The following is a 26,071-nucleotide window of genomic DNA, read 5'->3' as shown; positions in this document are numbered from 1 at the left end:
AAACCTCAGTCTCAGAAAATACCACCCCCCAGCTTCCTTCTGGGTCTCCTCTTATAAATCCTTACTACACCCACCAGCTCTCCCCAGAAACCAATCCCAGTTCTGTGATTAGCCTGGGGGAGGGGGGGGAATGCCTGTAGGATCAATTTTGTGGTTGCTGATTGACCCAAAATCAAAACAAATGCAAGGGAAGTTCAAATCTCTGATTGATTAAATCAACACACAGATTCCTTTCTCACAATCCCCACTGTGATTCTATTGGGAGGCACCTAGTCTCCCCAATGAATCATTTCAAATAACCAACCTATACCTCTAAGGACTCTCCCACTGAAGGCGTACAAAACATTGCACTTCCTAAGGGGAACTTAGAACAATCTGGGAACAAGAGGGAAATAAAAGAGAAAGCAAACAAAAACAATAATTAATAGATGCACTGACAAAAATCCAATTAGAGGACAATCCCTTTTGGCATAAGAGTTTACATTCAGAATAAATGTGTTCAGTTCCCTTCAATTCAGCTCATTTTAGATCTCTTGATGCAGTGTGTGGTTTGCGCAGGTGTCTCCATGGCACCCTCTTCAAAAAATTCACCTTCCTGATTCAAGGCACTGGTGAGTCTCTTCTAAAATTCCTCTAAAAGATTTAAAAATTTTGGATTTTAGGACAACCATACAATTAAAACCACACAACAGGAAGTGTCCAAGACTAGATTTGAACCCAGGACCTCCCATCTCTAGCCTGGTTTTCTATTCACTGAGCCACTTAGTTATCCCCCCCAAAAAAACCATTTTTAAAGTGTATGTCTTCTATCACTACTTCTCCTTTACTACTGTCTCACAAGATGTGGCCCTTCTCCTTCCCAGGGAAAATTCTTCTACATATACAACTGATCTCAATTTGTCCTATTTTCTCCAGCAGTTTTCCCCCTCTATCATCCATAACACTCTCACTAATATTCAATTGCTCCCTTGTCTACTGACTGCTTCATTATTGCTTACAAAGATGCCCTTGTCTCCTTTAAACCTTCACCTGATGCCTCCATTCCCCACCAGCCATCATTTTAAATCTCTTCTCTCTAAAACATCTGGAGAAAGCCATCTACAATGGGTGAATCATTTCCTTTCCAATTCCTCACTTTCTTCTTAACTCTACAGTGTGGCTTCCAAACTCATCATTCCATCAGAACATTTCTCTCCAAAGTTACCAAGGATCTCCTAACTGCCAACTGGAATGGCCTTTTTTTTTTTTAAATCTCATCCATCCCTGCCCTTTTGCAGGCTTTTTGACACTTTCCAGCACCTTCTTCTACTCCTTGATTTCCATGACACTACTCTAGCCTGACTTTCTTCTTACCTATCTAACTGCTCATTCTCAAGTCTCCTTTGCTGGATCTCATACTTGCTGACCATCCCATAGGACTCTGTCCTGGACCCTCTTCTTTTCTCTCTATACTATTTCACTTGGCGATTTCAATAGTTCCCATGAATTTAACTATCATCTCTATATTAATTCTTAGATCCATTTTTCCAACCCAAACCTCTCTCCTAACCTCCAGACTTGCATCTCCGGCTGAATATTAAACATCTCAATTCATGTCCATAGACCTCTTAAACCCAGTATGTCCAAAACTGAACTCATTGTTAATCCCCTAAAACATCTCCCCTTCCAGACTTCCCTATTACTTTTTGTTTTCACCCTTTCCTGCTTTTATAGAATTAAAACAGTTCCAATATAATATTGGTTCCAAGGCAGAAAAGCAATAAGGACTAGGTAACTGATATGAAATGACTTGCCCAGGGTCACTCAGCTAGTGTGTCAAGGAAGTTCATTCCCTCCCCCTGCTGAGTAGCCTGACCTGTCCATCAACATTCCTAACATAACACAGTTACCCCAGGTTTTGGGTCCGCGTACGTGCTGTATGTCAATAAAAGTGAGGGGGCAGTGACTAACCTGGGCTTTTTGGCTTTCGGCTTTGAACAAATGCAGGAACAGGGCAGGCAGGTAAGGGGGAAAGAGGAAGGGCCTGGCAGGCTAGGCAACTCATGGTCAGTTTACTTAGAGGAATGATGAGATTTAAAACTATGATTGTCTACCCTTTCTAATAAACTTTATAAAATATATATCTGGGTAGAAATATTAATACAATTCTTACACTAGGAAGTGTCTGAGGTCACATTTGAACCCAGGACCTTCTGTCTGTAAGCCTGACTCTATCCACTGAGCCCCCTAGCTGCCCCCCTTCCCTATTACTTCATCACCATCCTCCCAGTCATCCAGGTTTTCAGTCTAGGTGTTACCTTTGTCTCCTCACTCTCTCTCACTTCCCATATTCAACATGTTGACAAGTCCTGTCAATTTTACCTCTGTAACATTTCCCAAATATGTCTCCTTCTCTCCTCTGACAATGGTACCACTCTCATCTAGGCTCTCATCGCCTCCCACCATCTGCTGCCTCAAGCCTCTCTCCACTCTAGGCTATCCCCTGCTCAACTGTCAAATTAATCTTCCTAAAGTCTAACCATGTCACTATTTGCCCCATTCCATAAACTCTAGTGTTTCCCCGTCACCTCCAGGATCAAATATAAAATCCTCTGCTTGGCATCCAAAGCCTTCACGACCTGACCTGCTCCTACCTTTCTGGTCTTTGGACATTTTACTTCCCCCAATGTACCCTGTGATTCAGGGACAGTGGTCTGCTCCTGGCTGCTCCTTGCACAAGAATCTCCATCTCCTGACTGTGCACTTCCCCTGACTGTCCCACATGCCTGGACCACTTTCCCTTCTCATCTCTGCCTCCCTCCTTCCCTGGCTTCCTCCAAGTCTTGGCTAAAACCAGACCTTCTGTAAGAAGCCTTTCCCAATCCCCCTTAATTATAATTTCTTCTCTTTGTTGATTATCTCCAACTTCTCCTGTTTCTATATAGAGTTGTTTGCATGCTCTCTCATCCATTAGACTGTGAGTAGGACTTTCTTTTGCCTTTCTTTGTATCCAGAGCTTAGTATAGTGTTTGGCACATAGTAAGTTGCTCATTGACTCATGACTCCTGCCTTCATGGAACTGATAGTCTAAAAATAACAAGAAATCTCATTTTGACAGCTCTTAACAAGCTGTGAGTCCATTTCCTCCCAACCCTAACAAGGTAGATAGTTTAAGGGATTATCACCCCATTTTACAGATGAGGAAACAGAAAGCCAGAGAGTTACAGCAATTTCTCCAAAGTCACACTAGTACATAGCAATCAGGACTCAACTCCAGATTCTTTGAGCCTGGACTCATAGGATCTCTAAGTTAGTAAAGACTTTAGACACCTCCTACCTGTGATATGAATCCCAACCTAATTCAATAATCCTAATAAGTTTTTATTAAGTTTCTACTATGTGTCCAGGCATTGTGCTGAGCACTAGGGATACAATTAATAAAAAGAAAGTCCCTGACTTCAAGGAGCTCACAAGCTAATGGTGGAAGATAACACAAAAAGAGTCAGGAAAGCAAGGTGGGGAGGAGGGAAGGGATGGGAGAGGAGACAAAGAGTCCCTGGCCCTGGATACCCCTTGTTTGTCGAAGTTTGAAACTACGCAAAGCAGCAGATGTAGAGTCAATCAAAGTCCAGTTTCTGCCCTCTATAAAGGAAGGCATTAGGAGGAATTTAGTTTTCCACTCTCCAGAATCCAGTCTGTAGGCTCTGAGGGAGGTGATGCCAGCCCGGCTAGGTTAGCTTGGCAATGAGATTAGAGGTGATGAGCTTAATCTGGTTGAGACACCTTGTTCATTGGAGTCAAAGCCAGGTAGAGCAGCAGATAGAGAGAAGAGAGACTCATTTCCTTTGAGCCTCTGACCATCCTGACAAGAGGGTCATCTAGTTTTCACTGGAAGGCCTCCAATTCAGTGAACTTACTTCCCTCCCAGCTCCTCTAATAGACCCATTCCATTGTTGAACAGTTCTAATCACTAAATAGTTTTTCCTTGTGTTAAGCTGAAATCTGTTTCCTTGTAGATTTTTTTAAAATAGGCTTATAGGTCTAGATCCAGAAGAGACCTCAAAAACTATCTAGTCCAACCACTTACATTTTACAGATGAGGCAACTGAGGATCACAAGGGGTAAATAATTTACTCAAGATCACACAGCATCCAATGCAGGATTTGAACCCACATTCATTCTCTCCAGGGACAGGACCCTTCTCAGTATACTCCTCTGCTTCTTTCCACTCATTGTTTTTAATCTAAAACTATTTCTGCTACATAATGATGCCCCTTAACTTCGCTGAGTCTCGGTTTCCCAATCTGTGAAATGCTGCATATAAACTTTTTCTACTCCAATCTTCCCCAGCTTTGCAAGCAAAGAAAACTCATAGGAAAGGGGAGAGAAAGAGAAACACATCCAAACTCTGCACAAGCTATGAAAGCAAGTCTTAGGGGCACTGAGGGTGAGAAGACTTTGGAGGAAGAGAAAAGCAGAGTAAGGAGGAGAGACTGTCCCTAACCCAGAAAGGAAAAGTCTCCACCCTCTACAATCTGACATTGGCAGGTCATAACCCTGTCTGTTTTCTCAGAATTCCAATAGGACTTTGATGAGAGAGGAGATGTATATACATCCTAATAACAGGAGCATTATGAAAGAGTGCATTTGAAATAATCTGAAATAAAATAATTAAAAGGCTACAGGAGAGGGCAGCTAGGTGGTTCAATGGATAGAGAGCCAAGTCTAGAGACAGGAGGTCCTGGGTTCAAATCCGACCTGAGATACTTCCCAGCTATGTGATTTAGGACAAATCACTTAACCCCACTTGCTTAGTCCTTACCACTCTTCTGCCTTAGAACCAACACTTAGTATTATTTCCAAGATGAAAGGTAAAGGCTTAAAAAATGGTTAAATGGCCTCCTGAGCACTTCTTCATTTTCCTTCTCCCTTCTCTCTTGCCTTTTCTTCTTCCTCTCAATCTTTTTCTGCTTTTTTCCCTTGTCTTCCTCCTCCCTTCCTCTCTACTACCTTTTCTTTTCTTCTCACTCATCCTCCTTGGTTTCCTTCTCTTACTCATCTTCCTTCTTCCTCCTATCCTTTCTCCCTCTCACTGTTCTCTTGCTCCACCCCTATCCGGTCCCCCAGGCTTCCTCCCCTGCTCTAGCCCCCTCCTTAACTATTTCCCTCTCCTCCCTCTCCCGTCACAGTTTCTGTACCAGCTCAAAGAGCTACAGTCCAAGCTCCCCAACTGCCAGGCTCCCTGGCCTCCCCTCCCACCCCAGGCCTGACCCAGAGTGGGAGGGGAGCATCTGGAGGAGGGGGGATCCCCCTGCCCAATCTTCCTGCCCCTTGACAGTTCGATGGAGTGGCCTCTATCCCAGATGACCTGGCTAGGATTCCTCCTCTGGTTCTTGGGTGAGTCTGGTCTCTCCCCTCTGAGTGGAGAGACCGTGGGGATGGGCGATCAGAAGGGAATACTTGGGGGAGACATCTCTGAGAACATGACAGACCCTCATTAGGTCCCCTTACTGTTTGGGATAGGGGAGGGATAGCCTGGAATAGCCTGAAGCAGGGAAAGAAAAAGATGAACCTTGGAGAGGCTTCCAGTGTTTAAACTCTCAAGGTCATTGAAGAGAGCCTTTTGTGGTAAAAGGATGATGCCCAGCAGAAGTGTGGGGGGATGTCTGAGAGTACCTGAAGGGGTGAATTGGGGAGAATAGGGGGAGAAGTGGGTGGGGAGACCCATCATTCTAGAAGAAAGCTATGGTTTGAGCCCATGGACCCTTGCCTGGCTTCCTAGGAAATGTGCTCACCCCTATCCCTCATTTTCCTATTCTGCAGAATGCTCTGGGAGTTCTAAGGGCAGCTTCATGAGTTCCACCTCAGTCCATGGAGTCTGGGCCCTGAATTCTTGGGTCCTATGACCTTGTGTCTTGGGGCCAGTGCCCAGCTTAGTCTCTCCTTCCATCAGGGTGATCTAATGGCCTCTGTCCTGGCCTGGACTCTCTTAGGCCTCTGAAGGCTACTGGATTATGTGTCTGGTTCGCCTCCCCCCATCCCTGAACCCTTTCCTAATGAGGGTCCAATTATTCCAGAATCTTATCCACAGGACCAAGGTGGGAGGAGAATCCCTAGTTTGAGGTCCAAGGCCCAGATCTCTGCCCAGACAGCTCTTTTGTTTCTCAAACACAAACTGGCAGAACAGGGAGTGAACTGACCTGGTTTCAAATTCCAATTTTGTTACTTTCAACCTATGGAAGTTGGGCAAGGAATTTAATGTCCCTGGGCCTCAGTTTCTTCATCTGTAAAATGAAGTAGTCAGATTAGATGACCTCTAAGATCTCTTCCTGCTCTAACCTATGGTTTTATGACTTGCCCCATTCCCTCTCTCTTGTCTTTGCTATTCACTGTGTTGCCCAGCTCCGGAGTTAGCCATTTTAGTGATCTATTTTCTAACGATTCATTATATGCGTGGGAGGGACAGGGATTTGTTTTTTAATTATTGAGGTCTTTTTTTCCACTACAGTATTTTTTCCCAATATATTTCCCTTCTGCCTCCCCATTCCCACTTTCCCCAAATCCTCACTTTTTTTCTTCTCTCTCTCTTAATAACATTAACCAAAAGTATATCTATTTTGTTGATTTTTTTGTAAAATCAACTCCTAATTTTAGTTATTAATTCAATGATCTTCTTACATTTTTTATCTCTCCTTTAGGTTTTAGGATTTCCAATTTGGTGTTTAGTTGGGGATTTTTAATTTTTCCCTTTCATAGAAAGTTTTTAAAATTGTATTCCCAATTCATTGATGTGTTCTTTCTTTACTGATAAAGTGTTTAGAGATATACCAAAACCTCCCTTGTAACAAAGGAAAACAATTAAGCAAAACTAGGAGCCAAGAGAGCCAAGCACCTATTTCTGACCCCTCTAACTGAGACCATGAGCTCTGACTGTAGGGATGTCACCGAGTTCTGTCCATTCTCCCACTGGGAATGATCGTCCCATGAGTCTGGCCACTTTCCACTTTCACTAGGACCATCCCAATTCAATCCCTGATTAACTCTCAGCTAGACCAATGGTAATAACCTCCTAATTGGTCTTGTTTCTCTTCTCTCCCTAATCCTGTCCTTCGCACCCATCACAACTAGAGTGAGTAATCTGCCTAAAGTGTTACTCACTTCCCCATTTTAAAACCTCCAAGACCTCCTTGGTGCTTCCTGGATAAAATCCAGATTTTCTGAGCTTGGCATTTAAAGCTCTGCCTTTGTCCACTTGATTCAATTTTTTTAAGTTATTTATTTAGAACAGTTGATTCAATTAAAATTTTTTAAATTAAAAAAAATTTTAAATTAAAATTAAAAAAAAACCTTTTTTAAGTGTATGAAATGCCAACTGCCTATAGAACACTGGGCTAGGCCTTTAGGGAAGACACACATGTATTCTCTGTTCCACTTCACTTCACCCACAAAACACACACATACTCACACGCTCTACTCTTGTGAAAAGTCTGAAAGGAACATTAAAATCTTCCCCCAAGAGAACAGCTGCACAAACCATTCCCAACAAGATTTCCGCTTGGGTATGAGCGGGAAAGGGAAAATCCCATGGAAATTCAAGCTGTTTTCTTTCCTGCTATTGTCCAGACACTCGCTCCCCATCCTTGGCCCTCAGATCCCATCCCCTGGCTCCTCTCTGTCCCCAGGGTACTGACCTATTTTTAACTGGAGAGCTGGCCCTGTCCCCTGATTTCATCCTCCTCCCCAAGCGCTTCAACTGGAGAGCTCTAGGCTTTCCTTTTATGGTCTCTCTCCTGGACAGTGAGGCCCCCAAGGCCTGAGTGTATTGGCATGTGTGTATCTATATGCCATGCCTTGCAAATAAATGTTTGTGCCGATAATCCACATGTCAATCTATCAATCAACAAACACTTGTGAAACACTCGCTATGGGCCAGATGGGCAGCAATGACTACAGCGCCAGACCTGAAGTAAGGAACACTCAACTTCTTGAGTTCAAATCTAGTCTTGGACACTTGATATCTGGGTAATGCTGAGCAAGCCATTTGCCTTAATTTCCTCATCTATACAATGAGTTGGAGAAGGAAATGTCGAAGCCCTCCAGTATCTTTGCCAAGAAAATCCCCTATCTAGGTGGCACAGTGGATGGAGAGCCAAGCCTGGAGTCAGATGGACCCTGGCCTCACTTACTAGTTATATAATCCTGGGCACATCACTAAGCCCTATTTGCCTTAGTTTCCTCATCTGTAAAATGAGCTGGAAAAGGAAATGACAAACCATTCCAGGGCTTTTTATTTTGTTTATTTTTTTTGCCAAAATGTTTTCACCATTAGTTCTTTGCCAAGAAAACACCAAATGCAAACTTGAAGAATTGAACATGACTGAGCAAAAAAAACAAAAAAACAAAAAATGGACATCTATGTAGAAGACCAGAGGGTTCATATTAGGGAAGAAGAGGATATGAATTTGGACAAATGATGTGGCTGTGTCCTTGTAGTGGATAACATGCCTGTGCCCCTGCATCTTTTTAAGTAATAACAAAAAATAATGATAAGTTGGCATTCATATACTGCTTTAAAGTTGGCAAAACACTATAAATATTATATCTCATTTTATGCATATTATATATAATACATATAATTTTTATTTATTATATTTTAATATTTGTTTATAGTATATATTTTTATAAAATTTAATAAAGTTTTAAATATATAAAATTATATATTATAAATATACAAATGTATTTTTATAAATTTATTTATATTTATTATTATATAATATTAAAATAAATATATACTATATAACAAATTATATGTTTATATTTCTATATTTTATTTGTGTTTATATATTTCTATACATAATAATTTATATTATTACAAATAATATCTCATTTTATCATCATAACAATGCCGACAGGTAGGTGCTATTATTATAGGCATTTGACAGATGAGGAAACCCAGGAAGTCAGAGGTTAAGTGACTTGCCCAAAGTCAAACAGCTAGTGAGTGTTTCAGGGCAAAATTTGAACTCAGATTTTCCCAGTCCCCGGCCCTAAGCTCTATTCTTTGTACCCCCAAGCTGCCTAGAGTATAATATAGATCATGATCATCCTCGTCACAAAGAACCGTGGGCCCTGGGTATTGAGGGATGCGCAGAGGAATAGGCCAGAGACCCTTTCCTTAATGGGTGTATAATCTAGTCAAGGGAACCTGTATCCATGGTCTGGGGCCGTATGGATTTCTCAGAGATCTGAGAAGGAAAACTAATCCCTGTGAGCTGGCTGGGGTGATCAAAGAGGAAATAGTGTTTGAACTAGACATCAGACCTTACAGGAGCACCCACTGGCCCCAGCCACATTTTGGGCCTCCCAAATTTCTCTTTCCTCTTCTTTAACAGGTTCCTGGACCCAGGCCTTTCGGATCCATAATCCTGGGCTGAATGCGTGCCTGCAGGTGGATCCCCGGGGCGGGGAGCGGGTCTCCCTGGTCCCTTGCCACCCTGAGGCTGAAGGCCAGCAATGGGGCTGGGACCCGGTCAGTCGAGCCCTCTTCAGCCTGCACGTCCCTGGGTGCCTCGCCGTAGGGGAAGCCCGGGAGTTTGCTGTGGCCCAGTTGAGCCACTGTGGCAGCCACCTCCCCCAGGCCTGGGGGTGTTCCCGTAAGGGCCACCTGAGCCTGCAGGGGCTCGGCCTCCACCTCCACGGGCGGCCCCACGCCCAGGAGATCTTCGTTCTGCGTCGGAAGGACAAGTTCAGTCGTTGGAGGGCAGTGCCTGGCATGGCGGGTGTCTGCTCCGAGACCTCTGGGCCTGGGGGAAGGGACCGCAGCCCTGAGAAGCCCATCACGCCCGGAGGTGAGAGCGCTGCGAGGACTCGCTTACGAACCTGCTCCTAGAAGTGTGGGGTAGAGGAAGGCGCGTCCTTCTGTCTGGAGTTAGGGGATCTGGGCCAAGCCAAGTCCACAAGCATTTGCTCCAGCAGCGAAGTAGCATGGCGGCCTGGAGTTGGGCGGAGCCGGGTTCAAATGTAGCTTCAGTCCCTTCCTATGTGCATGGCCCTGAGCAAGTCCCTGAGCCCCTATTGCCTGCCTAGCTCTGGCAGCCTTTCTTTCTTAGAATCGATACTAGGAGGGAAGGGAAGGGTTTAAAAGAACAAACCCAAGCATTTACTCTCTGCCAGGCATGTCGCTGAGCGCTGGGGCGACAAAGGAAAGCGAAAGATAGTCCTTACACTCAAGGATGTAGGGAGTCTAATAGGGAGATGCCGCGTAAACAACCGGTCGGAACAAGATTTCTAGGAGATAATTGGAGAGAAAGCCCCAGAAAGGCACTGGAATGAAGGGGTTGGGAAAGCTCCCAGGAGAAGCGGGATTTCATCTGGAGCTTGAAGGAAGCCCGGAAACTCAAGGCGTGAGGAAGGAGAGCATTCCGGGCATACTGGCTGTCTCTGTCCCTAAGCACCCAGGGACCCTGGGCATAGGGAGTCAGCATAGCATATTCAGCTAGCTCATGGGTAAAATGAGAGGAATACGCACCCCACCCACCTCCTAGAGAGCATTAGAGAAATGTAAAGAAAGCTTAGCCTATGGGGACCGGGTCTGGCTCTGGGCAGAAAGGGACCAGGGCAGCGCTGGGAACCCTTCCCTGCACTGAGCAAACCTCCTGCCAGCTGTAACTGGGCTTCACAATTTCAAAGCGCCATGGCTGTGTCTTGGGGCATTTTGCTCTTTCTGGGCTCCTTATTTAAATGTAGTTTGCTCTGAAATGAAGAATACATTTTTTTAAATTGATATTTTTGCTTTTCTATTCCTTCCAACTGTCAAACTGGGAGATTTCTTTCCAAAATATCCTACCCCCACCCCAACCTGGCCACTCATTCCTTATAACAAAGAATAAGAAAAAAAGTTCAGCCACGCCATCTGATCTATACCTGAGATTGATGGTATATGTGACATAGCTCCCCCATCCTGACTAGGAAGGGAGGGAGGTACATTTTCTTATTTCTTCTCAAACTTCTTGTGAAAATTATAGCATGAAGTTTTCCTTTTAGTTAACTAGGTGGGGGAATGGTTAGAGCATTGGATCTGCAGTCAGGAAAACCTGAGTTCAAATCCTGCCTGCTTGGAAACTTTAAAACTATGTGACCCTGGGCAAGTCAAAGAACCCCACTGAGCCCCAGTTTCATCTATAAAACGGGGGTGATATTGCCTAGATCATGGGGTTATAGTGAAGGCCAAATGATATATGTTTTAACAGATGTACCATTCAACACAGGTGTGGGTGATTTGCATGCAGCATAGATAGATAGACAAACAGACAGACAGACAGACAGACAGAGATGAAGAGATAGATAGATAGATAGATAGATAGATAGATAGATAGATAGATAGATAGATAGATAGATAGATAGATCTGGAATATCCTACCCCACTTTCCCTTTGTGGAGAGTTGGAAGATAACCAGGAATGGGCAGTCAGTCATGCTTTTCCTTCCCCATCTTCAAGAGGGGGCATTGTTACTAAAATTAGATCAAAATAACAATAAAATGTCATCAGATATTTGCAATCCAGGGACATGGAAAAAAATCCCTCTTGGGGAGGGGGGTCAGGAAAGGTTATTTCCCAGGTCATTCTGCGGGGAAGGGGTGGGAGAGACACAGCTGGCTTAATCTTAGCTAGTTTAGCTTCCCTTCCATGATCCCTTTTCACTCAAAAGACAGTCGCGGAGAGTAAGTGATAGTTAATTAAAGCAAGAAAATCAAACTGTAATCAGAGGAGTCATTCAGATGGGTTGAGTTGATAGAGCACACAAGAATCAGGAGCTCCATGATCCAAGAGCAAACTGAAGTCTCAGCTCTTTCAGGGAGAAAAATGACTCCACTGAAGCAACTCATTCTTAACAGTATTGGGTGGGGGTGGAGTGCAGGAATTGGGAATCAGTGACAGGTTGGGGTGTCAGCTTCTTTCCATATGCCTGTGGCTCTGGGAACTTTCCATTCGCCATTAAAAGTCCATGCTTTCTCCATTTCTCTCTCCCAAGCAAGAGTCCCAGGGCACTGACATGTTGGGTAGTGTGATAGGCTTTATGAACTTCAGCCCAGGGAGGGAAACTCTAGATCCCCTGTGGTTCAGTTCTAGGATAAGGGGCAGGTAGAGGCAGAGTCTAGTGAAAAGGTGTTGCTTCTCCAGAACATGTACAGTTTAGAGCAGAGGGATCATGGAAGCCTGGATATGAGTAGTACAGAGGGTACAACACGCTCCCTCTGCTTTCTGCATGGAGAGAAAAAACACTTCAGTATATTCAATCAATCATAAAGCATTTATTATGTGTTTACCATATGCCGAGCCCAGCACTAAGTGCTGGGGAGATAGTGGAAAGCAGAGACATGGTACCTCACCTCAAAGTCTTCCATTCTGATTCAGGAGGCAACATCCAAATAATTAGGTTGGTCATCATCCTTGTAATCAAAGAGAACCAAAATGATATCACTGGTGATGTCATCTGACACACACATAAATTGTATTTAAGTAAGGAAGAGTTGCATAAAGGCATCAACATCACTCTCTCTTCCAGAGTCATGGAAGTCCAGCATCAGGGAAAAAGTCAAGATAGATAGAGATGGTTTGGGATGCAGTGGATGACCATGGCTTCTTCAATTTCTAACGAAGTTCTAAGCACTCTACAGTGCTTGCCTGCCTCCATTGCCTTCTTGGCCATTAGAACAAATTGTTGTCATCTAGCCATCCATCCTTGGAAATCTTCACATTCCTAAGTGAGACACTCCCCTAATTCACAGACAGGCTGGAGGCTGTTGATTACCCTCAGTCTGGTTTAGCTTGCCTATCAGTGGGCCACTGGGCATGCTACAGCTTTTTGGAGCCACAAGTGAGAGCTGGGTGGGCAGGTAGATACCAAAGGAGGAAAGCTACCCTGAGAAGCACTCACACCAGAGGTACTAGTTTTCTCTGAGCCCCCCATACAGCCTAAACAACTAGGTACATATAAGATACAGTCCAAATAGATGGAAGATATTAGCAGCTAGAAGGACTTGGAAAGGTCTCCTGCAGATGGTAGGATTTGAGCTGAGTACTGAAGGAAACTAAGAGGTGGAGGTCAGGAAGAAGAGCATTTCTAGAAATTTCTAGCATTTGCCAACAGCAAAATTCCCAGGAAATCCAGAGATCAAGCAAGCAGTGGAATTGGCAAGGCATCTTTGGAACAGATTCTCCCTTGGAGAAGGGACACTTACCCTCTGGGGACTGGGGTCTGACTAATTCTGGAAGGGAGTAATTCTTCTCTAGACATTGTAGTTGCCCTCTGACAATGGGAGAACAGCATGAAATGGTCTTGTTCATCATTGTATTCCCAGAGCCTAGCTTTTTTTTGACAGTCCTGATCTATGGCTTCATCAATGTTGGGAACTCCTGAAGTAGAAACTCCCTTCACTGATGCAGATTACCAATTCAGCTGTAATTTGTAATTTTGGCCAGATTATGGAAGATCTTAAATCACAGGCTAAGGAGCTTGTGTTTTAGCCTGTAGAAAATGGAGAACCAATGAATATTTTTGAGCAGGGGATTAGCATGGTCATACCTGGGGAGACTGGAGACAGGGAGAATAATTATCAGGAGCAATTATAATAGTCCAGTCAAAAATCAAGAAAAGAAAGTGAGAATGCAGAAAGGGACCTATTCAAGATGGGATGTGGAAGTTGGATTGAATGGACCTGGAATCTGATTGAATGTGAAGGGGAAGTCATTAATGACTAAGATTTTTTTAGGTAAGTGAGAGAATAATAGTATCAACACCAGAATTCTGGAAGCTGGGAAGAAGGGCAGTTTTTGTCTTTTTTGTTGTTGTTCAGCAGAGTGAACAGTTTGAGCTTGGTCTTGTCCATGATGAATTGGAGGTCTTGGTGGACCCCCAAAAGGAGATCCTCAATAAGTTGTTGCAGAATTAGGGCTGGAGCTCAGGTAAGATACTAGGAAAGGATATGTAGACATTTGCAGAGAAGTGATCCTTGACTCTAGGGAGTGGATGAGATCTCCAAACCTAGGGATGGGAAAATGAGCCTGGCCGACTACCACACTTAAGAGGGTGAGAGAAGAATGGGGCCCCAAAGAAGAACAAAAACTCCTTGCAGGAAATGTTTTAAGCTATTATTTTACATGTCTATGTACACAGTGACAATCTCCCCTCCTCATTACCTGTCTCCTTCCTAGCTGAAACCACTGTTTCTCTGCAGCAAAATGAGGAAGACCTGTCTTTGTGGGACTCTGTAGTAACAGCAAATGTCACTCCCACTAGCAACCTCACCTATACACCTTCTCCAACATGGGTGGAAGAACCCCTGTTAGCAGAGAGAGGTAAGCAGTTCTATTTTCATACCCCATCTACTACCTGGATCACAAGTAATTTGTATGACTCTGGGACCTTTACATAATAGATTTACAACTTTCTGAATCATTGTATCCTGTGTGTGTCTTACTGAGGATGCCTTCTTTCCTTTTTTAGAGCATGAATTCAGTCTGTTAGATCTGGTATATAGTGATTACAGGAGCATGACGCTGAGATGCTGGACCAGAAGACTGAGATTAAATTCCCATACAGACCAGTAAATATCACAGAGATAAAAGCAAACATACTCATTGTTCTGCCAGCCCCAAGTGGCATAGCATAGGCAAGCAGCTATGTTAAGTCTGATTATGCGATTTTTGATTTGTCTGTATGTGACATTTACCAAAAATTTAAATGTTTTAGTTGTCAAGAGGTTTATTTCTTCCTGGGCCTCAGGGTCTAGGGTTCAGTGTGGATATAGCTTGGCTCTGCCCCCATCCAATGGGCTCTTTCCTTTTGATGCCTTGCTGACTGATTCATAGATTTACTTTAAACCTGAGTATAAAACATGAATCAGAATGAATGAGGAATGAATATGTTTAGGCCACTTTAGTTTAACCAGCATGAATGTCTCCCACAAGCCCATGATCCTGCCTGATAGTCAAGTTAAAAAATCCAGAACCTCATTTCCCCTCCAACTGCTCCCATAGCCTCTCTCTCCCTTTCTCTTCTCCTCTCTCTCTCTCTCTCTCTCTCTCTCTCTCTCTCTCTCTCTCTCTCTCTCTCTCTCTCTCCCTATCCATCCATCTATCTATCTATCTATCTATCTATCTATCTATCTATCTATCTATCTATCTATCTATCTATCTATCATCTATCTATCCTAAGGCATCTCTCCCAAGGCTTTTTCCCCTTAGAGAAAAAACTCCTCAAGCATCAGGGTCCAGTGTCTTGGAGTGACTCATGAACTCAGGGTGCTTCTGTCTCTCTATTGAAACAGGGAAAATTTACAGAGACCCTATGTAGCACTGATCTACCATATGGGTGATCACCCCAAGTTTACTGTCACTATAAGCAGCTGTTCCTTGCTAAGCTTCCGCTTTGCTTAGCTTCTGCCCGACCTCCCATCCCACGGAAACCCAGGATGTAGGTATATGGCTGCAGGATGTAGCCACATGGATGTGGGCCCAACAGTCATCAATCAACAAGCATTCATTTCTTTATTAAACACTTACCTTCTCTCTTAGAATGGATACTATCTAGCCCAAGTAGATTGGGCTGGGGCTGGGAGAGATGTCAACCACTAGTTTGTAGACTATGGAAAGAACATTTGGAGGGGGCAGCTGGGTGGCTCAGTGGATTGAGAGCCAGGCCTAGAGATGAGAGGTCCTGGGTTAAAATCTGACCTCAGACACTTCCTAGCTGTGTGATCCTGGGCAAGTCAGTTGACCACCATTGCCTAGCCCTTATGATTACTCTGCTTTGGAACCAATAGACAGGGGGTAAGGGTTGGAAGGAAAAAAGGGAAGGAGGGAAGGAAGGAAGGAAGGAAGGAAGGAAGGAAGGAAGGAAGGAAGGAAGGAAGGAAGGAAGGAAGGAAGGAAGGAAGGAAGGAAGGAAGGAAGGAAGGAAGGAAGGAAGGGAGGGAGGGAGGGAGAGAGGGAGGGAGGGAGGGAGGAAGGAAGGAAGGAAGGAAGGAAGGAAGGAAGGAAGGAAGGAAGGAAGGAAGGAAGGAAGGAAGGAAGGAAGGAAGGAAGGAAGGGAGGGAGGGAGGGAGAAAGGGAGGGAGGGAGGGAGGAAGGAAGGAAGGAAGGAAGGAAGGAAGGAAGGAAGGAAGGAAGGAAGGAAGGAAGGAAGGAAGGAAGGAAGGAAGGAAGGAAGGAAGGAAGGAAGGAAGGAAGGAAGGAAGGAAGGAAGCACATTGGGCAGCTAGGTGACCCAGTAGATAGAGCGCCCAACCTGGTATCAAGAAGATTCATCTTCCTGAGTTCAAATCTTCCCCCATACACTTTTTAGCTTCATGACCCTGGATAAGTCACTTAACGCTGTTTGTCTCAGTTTCCTGATCTGTAAAATGAGCTGGAGAAGGAAATGGCAATTACTCCAGTATTTTTGCCAAGAAAACCCCAAATGAGGTTAGGAAGTCAGACACAATTGAACAATAAGAAGAAAGAGAACTGACTTTGGACTCAGATGATCTGAATTAAAATCATGCCTCTCATCATTTACTATTCCTGAGACCATGGGAAATTCACTCTTCTACTCTGGGCCTCTCTGTTCTATCATCTGTAAAATGAAGAAATTGGACTAGATGGATTCTGAGGCACCTTCCAAGACTGGACCTATGAAACTCTGATCCCTTTCTGCATGAGAGACAATGATGTATTATTTGTCTTGGATTCCTGCCCTTGGTGGAACGATGGAAAGCTTGTGACCAGTCAATATCTAAATCCAGAAGTATCTTTCCAAGGAGGAAGCACCGTTTCTCTTCTCTGGTTCCTTCACTTTCAAGTCTGAATCATCGTCATTAATAGCTTACATAGTTGCAGGGAAGAATTTTTTTTTAAACCTTTACCTTCTGTCTTAGAATCAATAGTAGTAGTCTCTCGGTGACAGAGAATGACAATTGTCTTTGTGCGTTTTCATCTACAGTGTACCCTCATATGGCTTTGAAGTCCAAAGACTGAGGTGCAAAGTTTGTGGCACATGGGGCATGGGACGCCAGTTGTTATGGGAGGTGCGGCTGTGGCCTGGTGTCGGCATTCACGCGCAGCGGCAAGGTGTCGACGTTCATCTTCAAAGGTGGTGGTGGCATGGTTAGTGTGGATTCGCCAGCTGCTTCTGACAGAGGCAGCAAGTTCTAGTTGCTTTGGTGTAATGCCAGCCCACTTCAAGTTTGACTTTAGCTGATCCTTGTATCTTTTCTTTGGTCGGCCTAGTTTCCTGAGTCCAGCTGACAGTTCACCATAGAATACCTGTCTTGGTGTTCACTGTGGGTCCATGCGGATGACGTGTCCAGACCATTGTAGCTGGGTTTTGAGGACCATGACTTCGATGCTGGTGGAGTTGGCTCTGTCGAGGACTTCCTGGTTGGTGATTCGGTCCTGCCATCGGATCCTCATGATTGACCGGAGAGAGCGTTGGTGGAATTGCTCCAGCTATTTCATGTGCTTCCGGTACAGTGTCCATGTTTCACAACACCGTACAGGAGTGAGCTGAGGACCACTGCGTTATACACTTTGAGCTTCGTCGCAGTGCTTACACCTCTGTGTTGGAGGACTTTGCAGCGCAGCCACCCGAGTGCCTGGCTGGCCTTTTGGATCCTGGCATTGATCTCATGGTCTAGGGACCCGTCATTGGCGATGGTGCTGCCCAGGTACTTGAAAGTGTTGACGTTAGAAAGCAGCGTGCCATCGATTGTAATGCACGGCTGGTTCGTTGGCCTCCCTGGTGCGGGTTGGAACAGCACCTCTGTTTTGCTGAGGCTGATGGTCAGGCGAAACAGTTTTGTTGCGGTAGAGAACCTGTCCACAATGGTTTGAAGATGATTTTCTTGGTGGGCCATGAGAGCACAGTCATCTGCAAAGAGAGCTTTCAGGATGAGTGTCTCTGTTGTTTTTGTTTTTGCAGTCAGGCGGCAAAGGCCGAATAGTGAGCTATCCAGTCGGTATTTGATGTAGACGCCCAGATTTAGATCCATCATAGCATGTCATAATACTTGGGTGAAGTATAGGTTAAATAGCACCGGAGCAAGGATGCAGCCTTGTTTCATGCCATTGGAGATGTTGAAGCGATCAGAAGTCTCTCCACCAGATAGGACTTCCCCTGTCATGTCGACATGAAAGAGCTGGATCAGTTTGACGAATTTTGCTGGGCAGCCGAGCTTGCTGAGGATCACCCACAATGCATCCCTGTTCACTGTGTCGAATGCCTTTGTCAGGTCTATGAAGACAATGTAGAGACTCAGGTTCTGCTCAAGGCATTTTTCCTGCATTTGCCTCACCATGAAGACCATGTCGATGGTGCTGTGATCTGGTTGGAAGCCACATTGTGATTCAGGCAGGTTCTGCTCTGAAACAGATGACAGGAGTCTGTTCAGTATAACATGGGTAAGGATCTTTCCAGCAGCGGAGAGTAGTGAGATGTCTCTGTAGTTGTCACAGGCTGCTCGTGAGCCTTTGTTCTTGTATAGGGCTACAATGGAGGTATCACTGAGTTCTGGGGGCATGTCTTCCTCTTCCCATATGCTGGTCAGCACTATGTGAAATGCCTGAAGCGCCTTTCCATTTAAGGCCTTGTACACCTCGGTTGGGATCCCGTCTTTACCGGGTGCCTTGCCTGCACTCATTTGTTTAATGGCTTTTTGGACTTCCTCTATTGAAGGAGGGATGTCAAGTTGTTCAATGGTGCGGTTTTGGGGGATCTGGTCAAGGGCGCTTTGGTCGACTAAAGAAGGTCAGTTGAGAAGCTGACTGAAGTGTTCTTTCCACCTGTTGCTGATGCTTTTTTTATCTTTTATGAGTGTGTCACCATCAGAGGATAGCAAGGGAGTGGTGGTAGGTTTTAATGGCCCAGAGACAGTCTTGAGGGCACTGAAAAATTGTTTGTAGTTTTTTGTATCAGCAAAGCGCTAGATTTCTTCTGCCTTTTTTTCCCACCATCGGTCTTGCATTTTCCTGATCTCACACTGCACCGTGGCTTGGAGAGACTTGAATCTGTTCTTTTTAGGAGCACAGTTTGGGTTATTTTGCCACTCCATAAAGGCTTTGTTCTTTTTGCTCGATAGGTCTTCAATAGCAGTGTTGTTCTCGTCGAACCAGTCCTGGTGGTTGCGTTGTTTGGGGCCTAGGACTGCCTTTGATGTTTCCTTCCCTGCGTCTCTGAACTGGTTCCATTTCTCGGTTGAGCTTCCAGTGAGTGGTCCCTTGACAGACAGCTTGTAGTTCAGGCAGGACTGGAATGTTTGCAAATAAGATAGATCTCTAAGATGACTCACATTGTAAAATGCGTGAACTGTCTGGGCGCGTTTTGGATGGTGAGGAGCAATGCGCATTTGAAGAGTCGCTCTAACCAATTGGTGGTCTGTCCAGCATTCAGCTCCTCTCATGGCTCTGGTGATCTGTACATCCTGGATGTCTCGCCAGCGTACAATGATGTAATCAATGAGATGCTACTGTTTTGATCGTGGGTGCATCCATGTTGTTTAATATTTGTTCGCCATTCTGAACACAGTGTTTATGATGGTGAGTTCGAACTCTGAGCATTTGCTGAGCAGCAGTAGGCCATTGTTGTTCGTTTTGCCCACGCCGTGTTTGCCAAGCACTCCTTTCCATCTTTCATGGTCCTGGCCAACAAGGGCGTTGAAGTCTCCCAGTAGTATCAGCTTGTCATTGGTGGGCACTGAGTGCAGGACGGCACTCAGGTCAGAGTAGAACTGCTCAATAGTCTCCTCTGTGCTGGTCAGTGTAGGGGCATATGCGCTGATGATTGTGGCATACCGGTCTTTGCTGTGAGGTAGGCAGATCTTCATGAGCCTCTTGCTGATGCCCACAGGCAAGTCTGGCAGCTGTTTGAGCAAACTGGTCTTGATGGCCAGGCCAACACCATGGATTCTGTCTTCATTTGTGGCTCTACCTTTCCAGAAGAAGGTGTATCCAGTGGTGGGTTCGCTAAGTGATCCCTCTTCTGGTAAGCGTGTTTCGCTTAATGCTGCGATGTCGATGTTATATCGCGCCAGTTCTTTACCGATTAGAGCTGTTCTTCTCTCAGGTCTGGGGTATTCTCTCTGTCAAGTAATGTTCTGATGTTCCATGCTCCTAGTAGGAGTTTCTTTGTATTTTTTCTTTTATTTCGACCGCTTAAAGGGAATGACCCGCCAGCCGCTGTGTGCTGCCCGGGTGTTTGTAGGGCAGGCAATGTTTGGGACACCTTTTCTAGTCCCCTCCCTTGATTAGGGTGAGCAGTGCTGCCCTAGAGAGGGCTGCTCAGTCGCCCAGGATGCTGCCGAACGTCCCTGCTGCCCACAGGGATGAGCGACCACTGGTCTGTGGGCCGCCTACATGCAGGATCGTGACTACAACTGTCAGTGGTCACCTCCACCTGTTGCGTCGCCACTCCCCCATCGCCGCAGGTCTTGAAGAGTGTGGACGGGGTTAGGATAGATGAGTGTGCACAAAGATACTTGTGCGTGAAGGAGATTTAAGTGGAAAAGCCGATGCACAGAGACAGTCCCACTCTCTCGGCATTGGAAGCCTGGGTCCAGTGGCACGAAAAGTCGTTGCACCTGGAGACTTTCTCAGCTGCATTGGATGGCCGTGTTGTCCTTTGTGCTCCAACACGCCCTGAGCACTCCACAGTGCTTTGCTGCGTCGCCCTCTCAGCCGTTGAACCTTCTTGTTGGTTTCTTCCGCCTGTTCAGCCGAAGCAGTCTTCACATGCTGGGTGAGCAAAGCCCTGGTTCACCAGGGGTCGACGACCCGATGGCTACCCTCACAAGGTTTGGCCGGCCTGTTGAAGCCGTTGCCCGGGTGTGGCCGCTGCCACATGCTAGCAGCTACTGGGAGCCACAAGTGAGAGCTGGGTGTCAGGTGAGGGTCAGAGGCTGGAAAGCTGCCCTATGAGGGCATGACAAGCCCTCCATACCAGAGATACCACCCCTCCCTGAGCACCCCATACACCACATTAGAATCAATACTGTGTACATTTTCCCCCTTGAGAATACAGCTATTTTTAATCATTCAAATAGCAGCTCAGTACCAGTTTCAAATTGCTTACCCTCTCTAGAAGCCAGGAGAGAAGGGAAGAAGGGGGACAATTTGAATTGTATAACTTCAGAAAATGTATGCGGGAAATTGTGATTACATGTAATTGGAAAAATAAAATATATTTTTTTAAAACCCTTACCTTCTGTCTTAAGGCAGAAAAGTGGTAAGGGCTAGGCAATGGGGGTCAAGTGATTTGCCCAGGGTCACACAACTGGGAAGTGTCTGAGGTCAGATTTGAACCCAGGACCTCCCGTCTCTAGGCCTAGCTCTCAATACACTGAGCTACCCAGCTGCCCCCAAAATATCTTTTTATTTATTTTTTTTTACCAAAATATCTTTTTAAAAATAAAAAATAAATAAAATAAAAAAGAATCAATACTATGTATTGGTCCCAAGACTGAAGAGAAGTGAGGGCTAGGTAACTGGTATTAAGTGACTTGTCCAGGGTCACACAACTAGAAGTGTATGAGGTCAAATTTGAACCCAGGACCTTCTGACTCCAGGCTCGGTGCACTATCCACTGTGCTACCTAGTTGCCCTATCTCTGTGGCACCTACCTGCCTCCCCCTGAGAGATTCTTAGTTAAATTTTTTAGCCATATAACTTACTGCCAAGCATGTGAAAATGCACTAAAAACCTGTATGGCATCTATAAAATATATCTTTATATATTTGGATGGAAATTAGTTTTAAAGTCACAAATGTGCTGTGGTTTCCCACACTGTGTGCCTCTGCAACCTCATCAGAGGGCCTAGACCAGTGTAAAAGCCATTTGCCACACCAGAGGAAGACAAGTACCCCCCAAACCCAAGGTACATTCCCTAGATGTGCCCAACACTGGAATGTTTTATGAAGAAGACAGGGCTGCTAAGTGGCCTAATGGATTATGAGTCAGGAATAGAGATGGGCAGTCCTGGGTTCAAATCTGAGCTCAGACACTTCCTAGCTGTGTGACCTGGACAAGTTGCTTAACCACCAATTGGCCTAGCCCTTACTCCTCTTCTGCCTTAGAACTAATTAGTTCTAATAAAAAAAAAAAAGAAGATGATTTGGATTATTTTAGAGCCTGCCTTACTCTGAATTCCTCCTCCACTGACTGAACCCCTTCTTTCTTTGGTGTCTGCCTCTCTGAGGACCAGAACTAACAGAAACCTGGTGAAAATGGATTCCCTGGAAAAAGTGCTAGATTCAGATTCAGAGGACCTGGGTTCACATTCTGGCTATTTACTATTGGTGTGTGAGACGTTGAGAAAATTGCTTTCTGCTCTTTATTGTTCAGTTTTCAGTCATGTCTGACTCCCTGTGCCCCATTTGGGGTTTTCTTGGAAAAGATTATGGACAAGTTCGCCATCTCCTTCTCCAGCTCATTTTACAGATAAGGAAACTGAGGCAAACAGGGTTACATGACTTGCCCAAGGTCACACAGATGGAAAGTATCCGAGGTCACATTTGTACCCAGGACCTCCTGTCTCTGTGTCTGGCTTTCTCTCTGCTGAGCCACCTAGCTGCCTCAGTCTTATGATTCTTTATGACTACAGATTTCAGAAAACAAAATCTGTAAAGGAAAAGAGATGACCATCCTTTAATTAAGAGTTTGTCCGTGGAGAATGGCCCTGAATGGAAGGGCCTGGCCCATGTGGGTAAATGAGAACTGCATTCCAGGCCCAGCAAGCTTGGGCAGACACTTGGGTGTTCTCTCCCATAGAAGACTGCAAGAGTTACTAGCGGGTCTGCTCTCTGGGTATGGGATGAACTTTCAGTCTGTGTGAGGGAGGGGCCAGGAGAAAGGAAGCGAGAGGCACTGAGCGGAGGCTTCCGGAGAAGTCCTCCCCTCCATTCCCCCAAATTCTTTCCAAGGGACTCGTCCAGGCCCCAAGAATTTCCCTATTGGAGCTTTATTCTGTTTGCCATTGCAAATCCCCGGGAAGGACACATTAGGCCACGATTCATGAATATGTGAACATAAAATGAGTTTCATACATCTCTTCCGATTCCTTTGTGACTGTTGAGAGCGGGGACTGCTAGGACGAGAGAGTGGTCCCAGGTGAGTGAAAATGGATGAGGCTCGGGCTGTAAGGCCAAGAGGAGGGCTCGGCTGCCTGGGGAAGGCATTTCGAGGGGAGGGGAGGGATTCCAAGCGGCCTTTTGCCTGGGGCGGAGAGGTTTTGCCCTCTCTTTCACGATAGTAGTTGACAGACCTCCAATTTCAGGAGCAAATTGGAAGACAGCTATGATGGTCCTGAGCCTACTGGCCTGTGTCCTGGGAGTCTCCATCCTCACCCTCAATATCTGTTATAACAGGTGAGTGTGTTGTCAATGCTGCCGCCACTCTCCTTCAGCAGACAACCGAGTCCTTCTCTTCTCCCTCCCTCCTTCGACTCCCACGTTCTTCCCCCTCCCCCCTCGACACCCACGTTCTTCTCCCTCCCTCGACACCCACGTTCTTCTCCCTCCCTCGACACCCACGTTCTTCTCACTCCCTCCCTCGACATCCACGTTTTTCTCTCCCTCCCCCGACTTCCACGTTCTTCTCTCTCCCTCCCCTGACTTCCACGTTCTTCTCTTCCTCTCCCAACTTCCGTGTTCTCTCTCCCTCTCCTGAGGTCCCCGTTCTTCGTGATCCTGGGTGAGTAATTTCATTGCTGTAGGGATTGGTTCCCTTATCGGTGAAATGAAAGGATGCAACTGTTGTTCGGTTTTAATCATGACCCCGTTTGGGGTTTTTACGGATGAAGAAACTGAGGCAAACGGGGTTAAGTGACTTGCCCAGGGTCTCACAGTCAGTGTCTGAGGCCAGATTTGAATTTAGGAAGAGTTTTCCTGACGGCAAGCCCGGCACTCCACCACATTGGTAAAGTTGCTCCCAGCATTCTAGTCGCTAGGCATTCCTTAGCACAGAGCAGTACCCAGAAGGCTTGGGGCACAAGCCAATGGGCATTAAAGTGAAAGAAGGGGAAAATGAAGATGGGAAGGGGATCCTGATGGCAATTTGTTGGAAGAAGGGTAAGAAGCAGCCAAGGGAGTTCTAGGAGCAGGGAGAGCAACTCCAGGGTAAGGTATGAGCTCCTCTGACATCAGTCTTTGAGACAATGCAGAGCAAGTAGGGTTTCTACTGCTACTGCTCTAGACTGCTCCCAGCCATCTCATCTCTCAGAATTAGGAACAAAACAAAACTAATGTTTATATAACAGCGCATGATATGGTGCGGTTTCTAATTTTATGTATTCAAAATCTCATCTAGTTTAGATGTTATAGGGATTTTATCTCCATTCTGTAGATAGAGATATATGTATCTCCATTTTATAGATGAAGAAACTGAGGCTTGGGAAGATTAAAGTGAATTCCTCAGGAAGCTAAGTGGTAGAGGATAGAGTGCTGGACCTCAAGCCAAGAAGACCTGAGTTCAAATCCTGACTCACTCACTAGTTCCATGACATTATCTTTAAAATGAGATAAAATAGTACCTCCTTTCCAGGGTTGTAGTGAAGATGAGATATTTGTAAAGTGCTTTTCAAATCTTAAAGTTCTCTGTAAACGCTATTTTTGCTGTTGTCATTTTTTAGCCACGTCTGACTCTTGTGGCCCCATTTGGGATTTTCTGGCCAGAGTGGTTTGCCATTTCCATCTCCAGCTTATTTTACAGATGAGGAAACTGAGGCAAAGTGAGTGATTTGCCCAGTCACACAGCTAATAAGTGTCTGAAGTCAGATTTGACCTCAGGAAGATGAGGCTTTCTAACTCCAGGCCCAATATAACTTTTTCAAAACTTAAATTCCCACAAATGTCTATCACTCCAGGAATGAATCACCCAAAAGAGAGGCAGGGGGGAAAAAGTTCTTGATTTTGAAGCAAAGGCCCTGGGTTCAAACTCTAGTTGTATACTGGTTTATGTCACTTTAGTAAACTAATTACTCTGTCACTCTTTTGTTTGTTTATTATCTGTAAGATGAAGGAAAATGGGCAGAATTAGATAATAGCTTCTGACTACATAGCTGTAATCCTATTTATTACCCCTGAGGAAGAGAGCAGTCCTGAGAGCCTAGAGAGGGTTGTAGTCACTGGCAGAGATTAATAACCAAATCCCTTTGTTCTCTTCCCTGACCTACAGGAAAAAGCAAAAGAAGACTCTATCGGCCCTGGAGAACTATTCCCAGAGTGGTCCCAGAGCCACATTACTGCCTAAGGGAGAGCTATCCCTTGGCCAGGGAAGCCCCGGAACCCCGGGTTCCCCTATCTCCCCTTCCCCATCCCTGCAGCACGGCGAGATACTCATCGAGTGGAAAGATGGCAGCATCACCCCTCTCTTCATTGGCGCTGGGCATCTGCATAATTAGTCGGACCTGCATTTTTCAATGGGCTGCCTTGTTTCTAAACCTGTCTTGAACTCTGCTATGAGAGCTCAAGAGAGAGCGTGAAAAAGAGAGAAAGAGAAAAAAGGGGCTCATCAGAACCTTAGACCTAAGTTCCCCTGGGAGACAGGGCTCAGTGGATAGAGAGCCAGGCTTGGAGACAGGAGGTCTTGGGTTCAAATTTAACCTCCAAGGCTTCCTAGGCAAGTCACTTAACCCCCATTGCTGAGGCCTTACCACCCTTCTGCCTTGGAACCGATACTTAGTATTTATTCTAGGATAGAAGGTAAGAGTAAAAAAAAAAAGTTTATTAGGCCTGTCCTTCCTCTGGAGATTTCTATGTGTGTGTGTGTGTATATATATATATATTTTTTTTTGTAATTAATTTTTTTATGTACATGTAGTTTTCTCTCTAAGAATATAAGCTCTTTGAGAGCATACTTTTTTGTTAAAATACTCTCGTTTTTTATTGAGATCTCATTTGTACGTTATTTCCAAATCTCTATTCCCCGCCCCCCCCTTCCCCACCTAGAAAGTCAAATCTTACGGGATTTCATTTTTCCCCAGGCATACTATCATTTGTTCAAGGTGTCGGTGGCACGCCTCCATTTGCATCAAAGCTGCTGACTGACTGAGGGAAGGTGAGGTCT

At 45.2% G+C, this 26,071-nt stretch overlaps 1 protein-coding gene across 1 annotated transcript; it reads left to right on the top strand.

Annotated features, from left to right (window-relative positions):
* Positions 1–5,155: 5,155 nt before the first annotated feature.
* LOC103102989 (uncharacterized) lies at positions 5,156–25,875 on the top strand. The gene is made up of 5 exons (XM_007498863.2): positions 5,156–5,376; positions 9,372–9,827; positions 14,195–14,338; positions 23,283–23,373; positions 25,181–25,875. Exons 1-5 carry the CDS (start codon positions 5,322–5,324, stop codon positions 25,404–25,406), a joined length of 972 nt encoding a protein of 323 aa, XP_007498925.2. The 5' UTR covers positions 5,156–5,321; the 3' UTR covers positions 25,407–25,875.
* Positions 25,876–26,071: the final 196 nt, after the last annotated feature.

Source organism: Monodelphis domestica, chromosome 7, assembly GCF_027887165.1.
Source record: "Monodelphis domestica isolate mMonDom1 chromosome 7, mMonDom1.pri, whole genome shotgun sequence".
Lineage (NCBI taxonomy): Eukaryota > Metazoa > Chordata > Mammalia > Didelphimorphia > Didelphidae > Monodelphis > Monodelphis domestica.
This window is presented reverse-complemented; position numbering and strand designations above follow the sequence as displayed.

What these genes read in the sequence shown, in the direction of transcription:
- LOC103102989 (XM_007498863.2), top strand. Translation starts at nt 5,322, where the DNA reads ATGGAGTGGCCTCTATCCCAGATGACCTGGCTAGGATTCCTCCTCTGG. An exon ending in ATTCCTCCTCTGGTTCTTGG is followed by an intron (nt 5,377 to 9,371) that starts GTGAGTCTGGTC and finishes CTTCTTTAACAG; the next exon opens with GTTCCTGGACCCAGGCCTTT. An exon ending in ACCCCTGTTAGCAGAGAGAG is followed by an intron (nt 14,339 to 23,282) that starts GTAAGCAGTTCT and finishes CTCCAATTTCAG; the next exon opens with GAGCAAATTGGAAGACAGCT.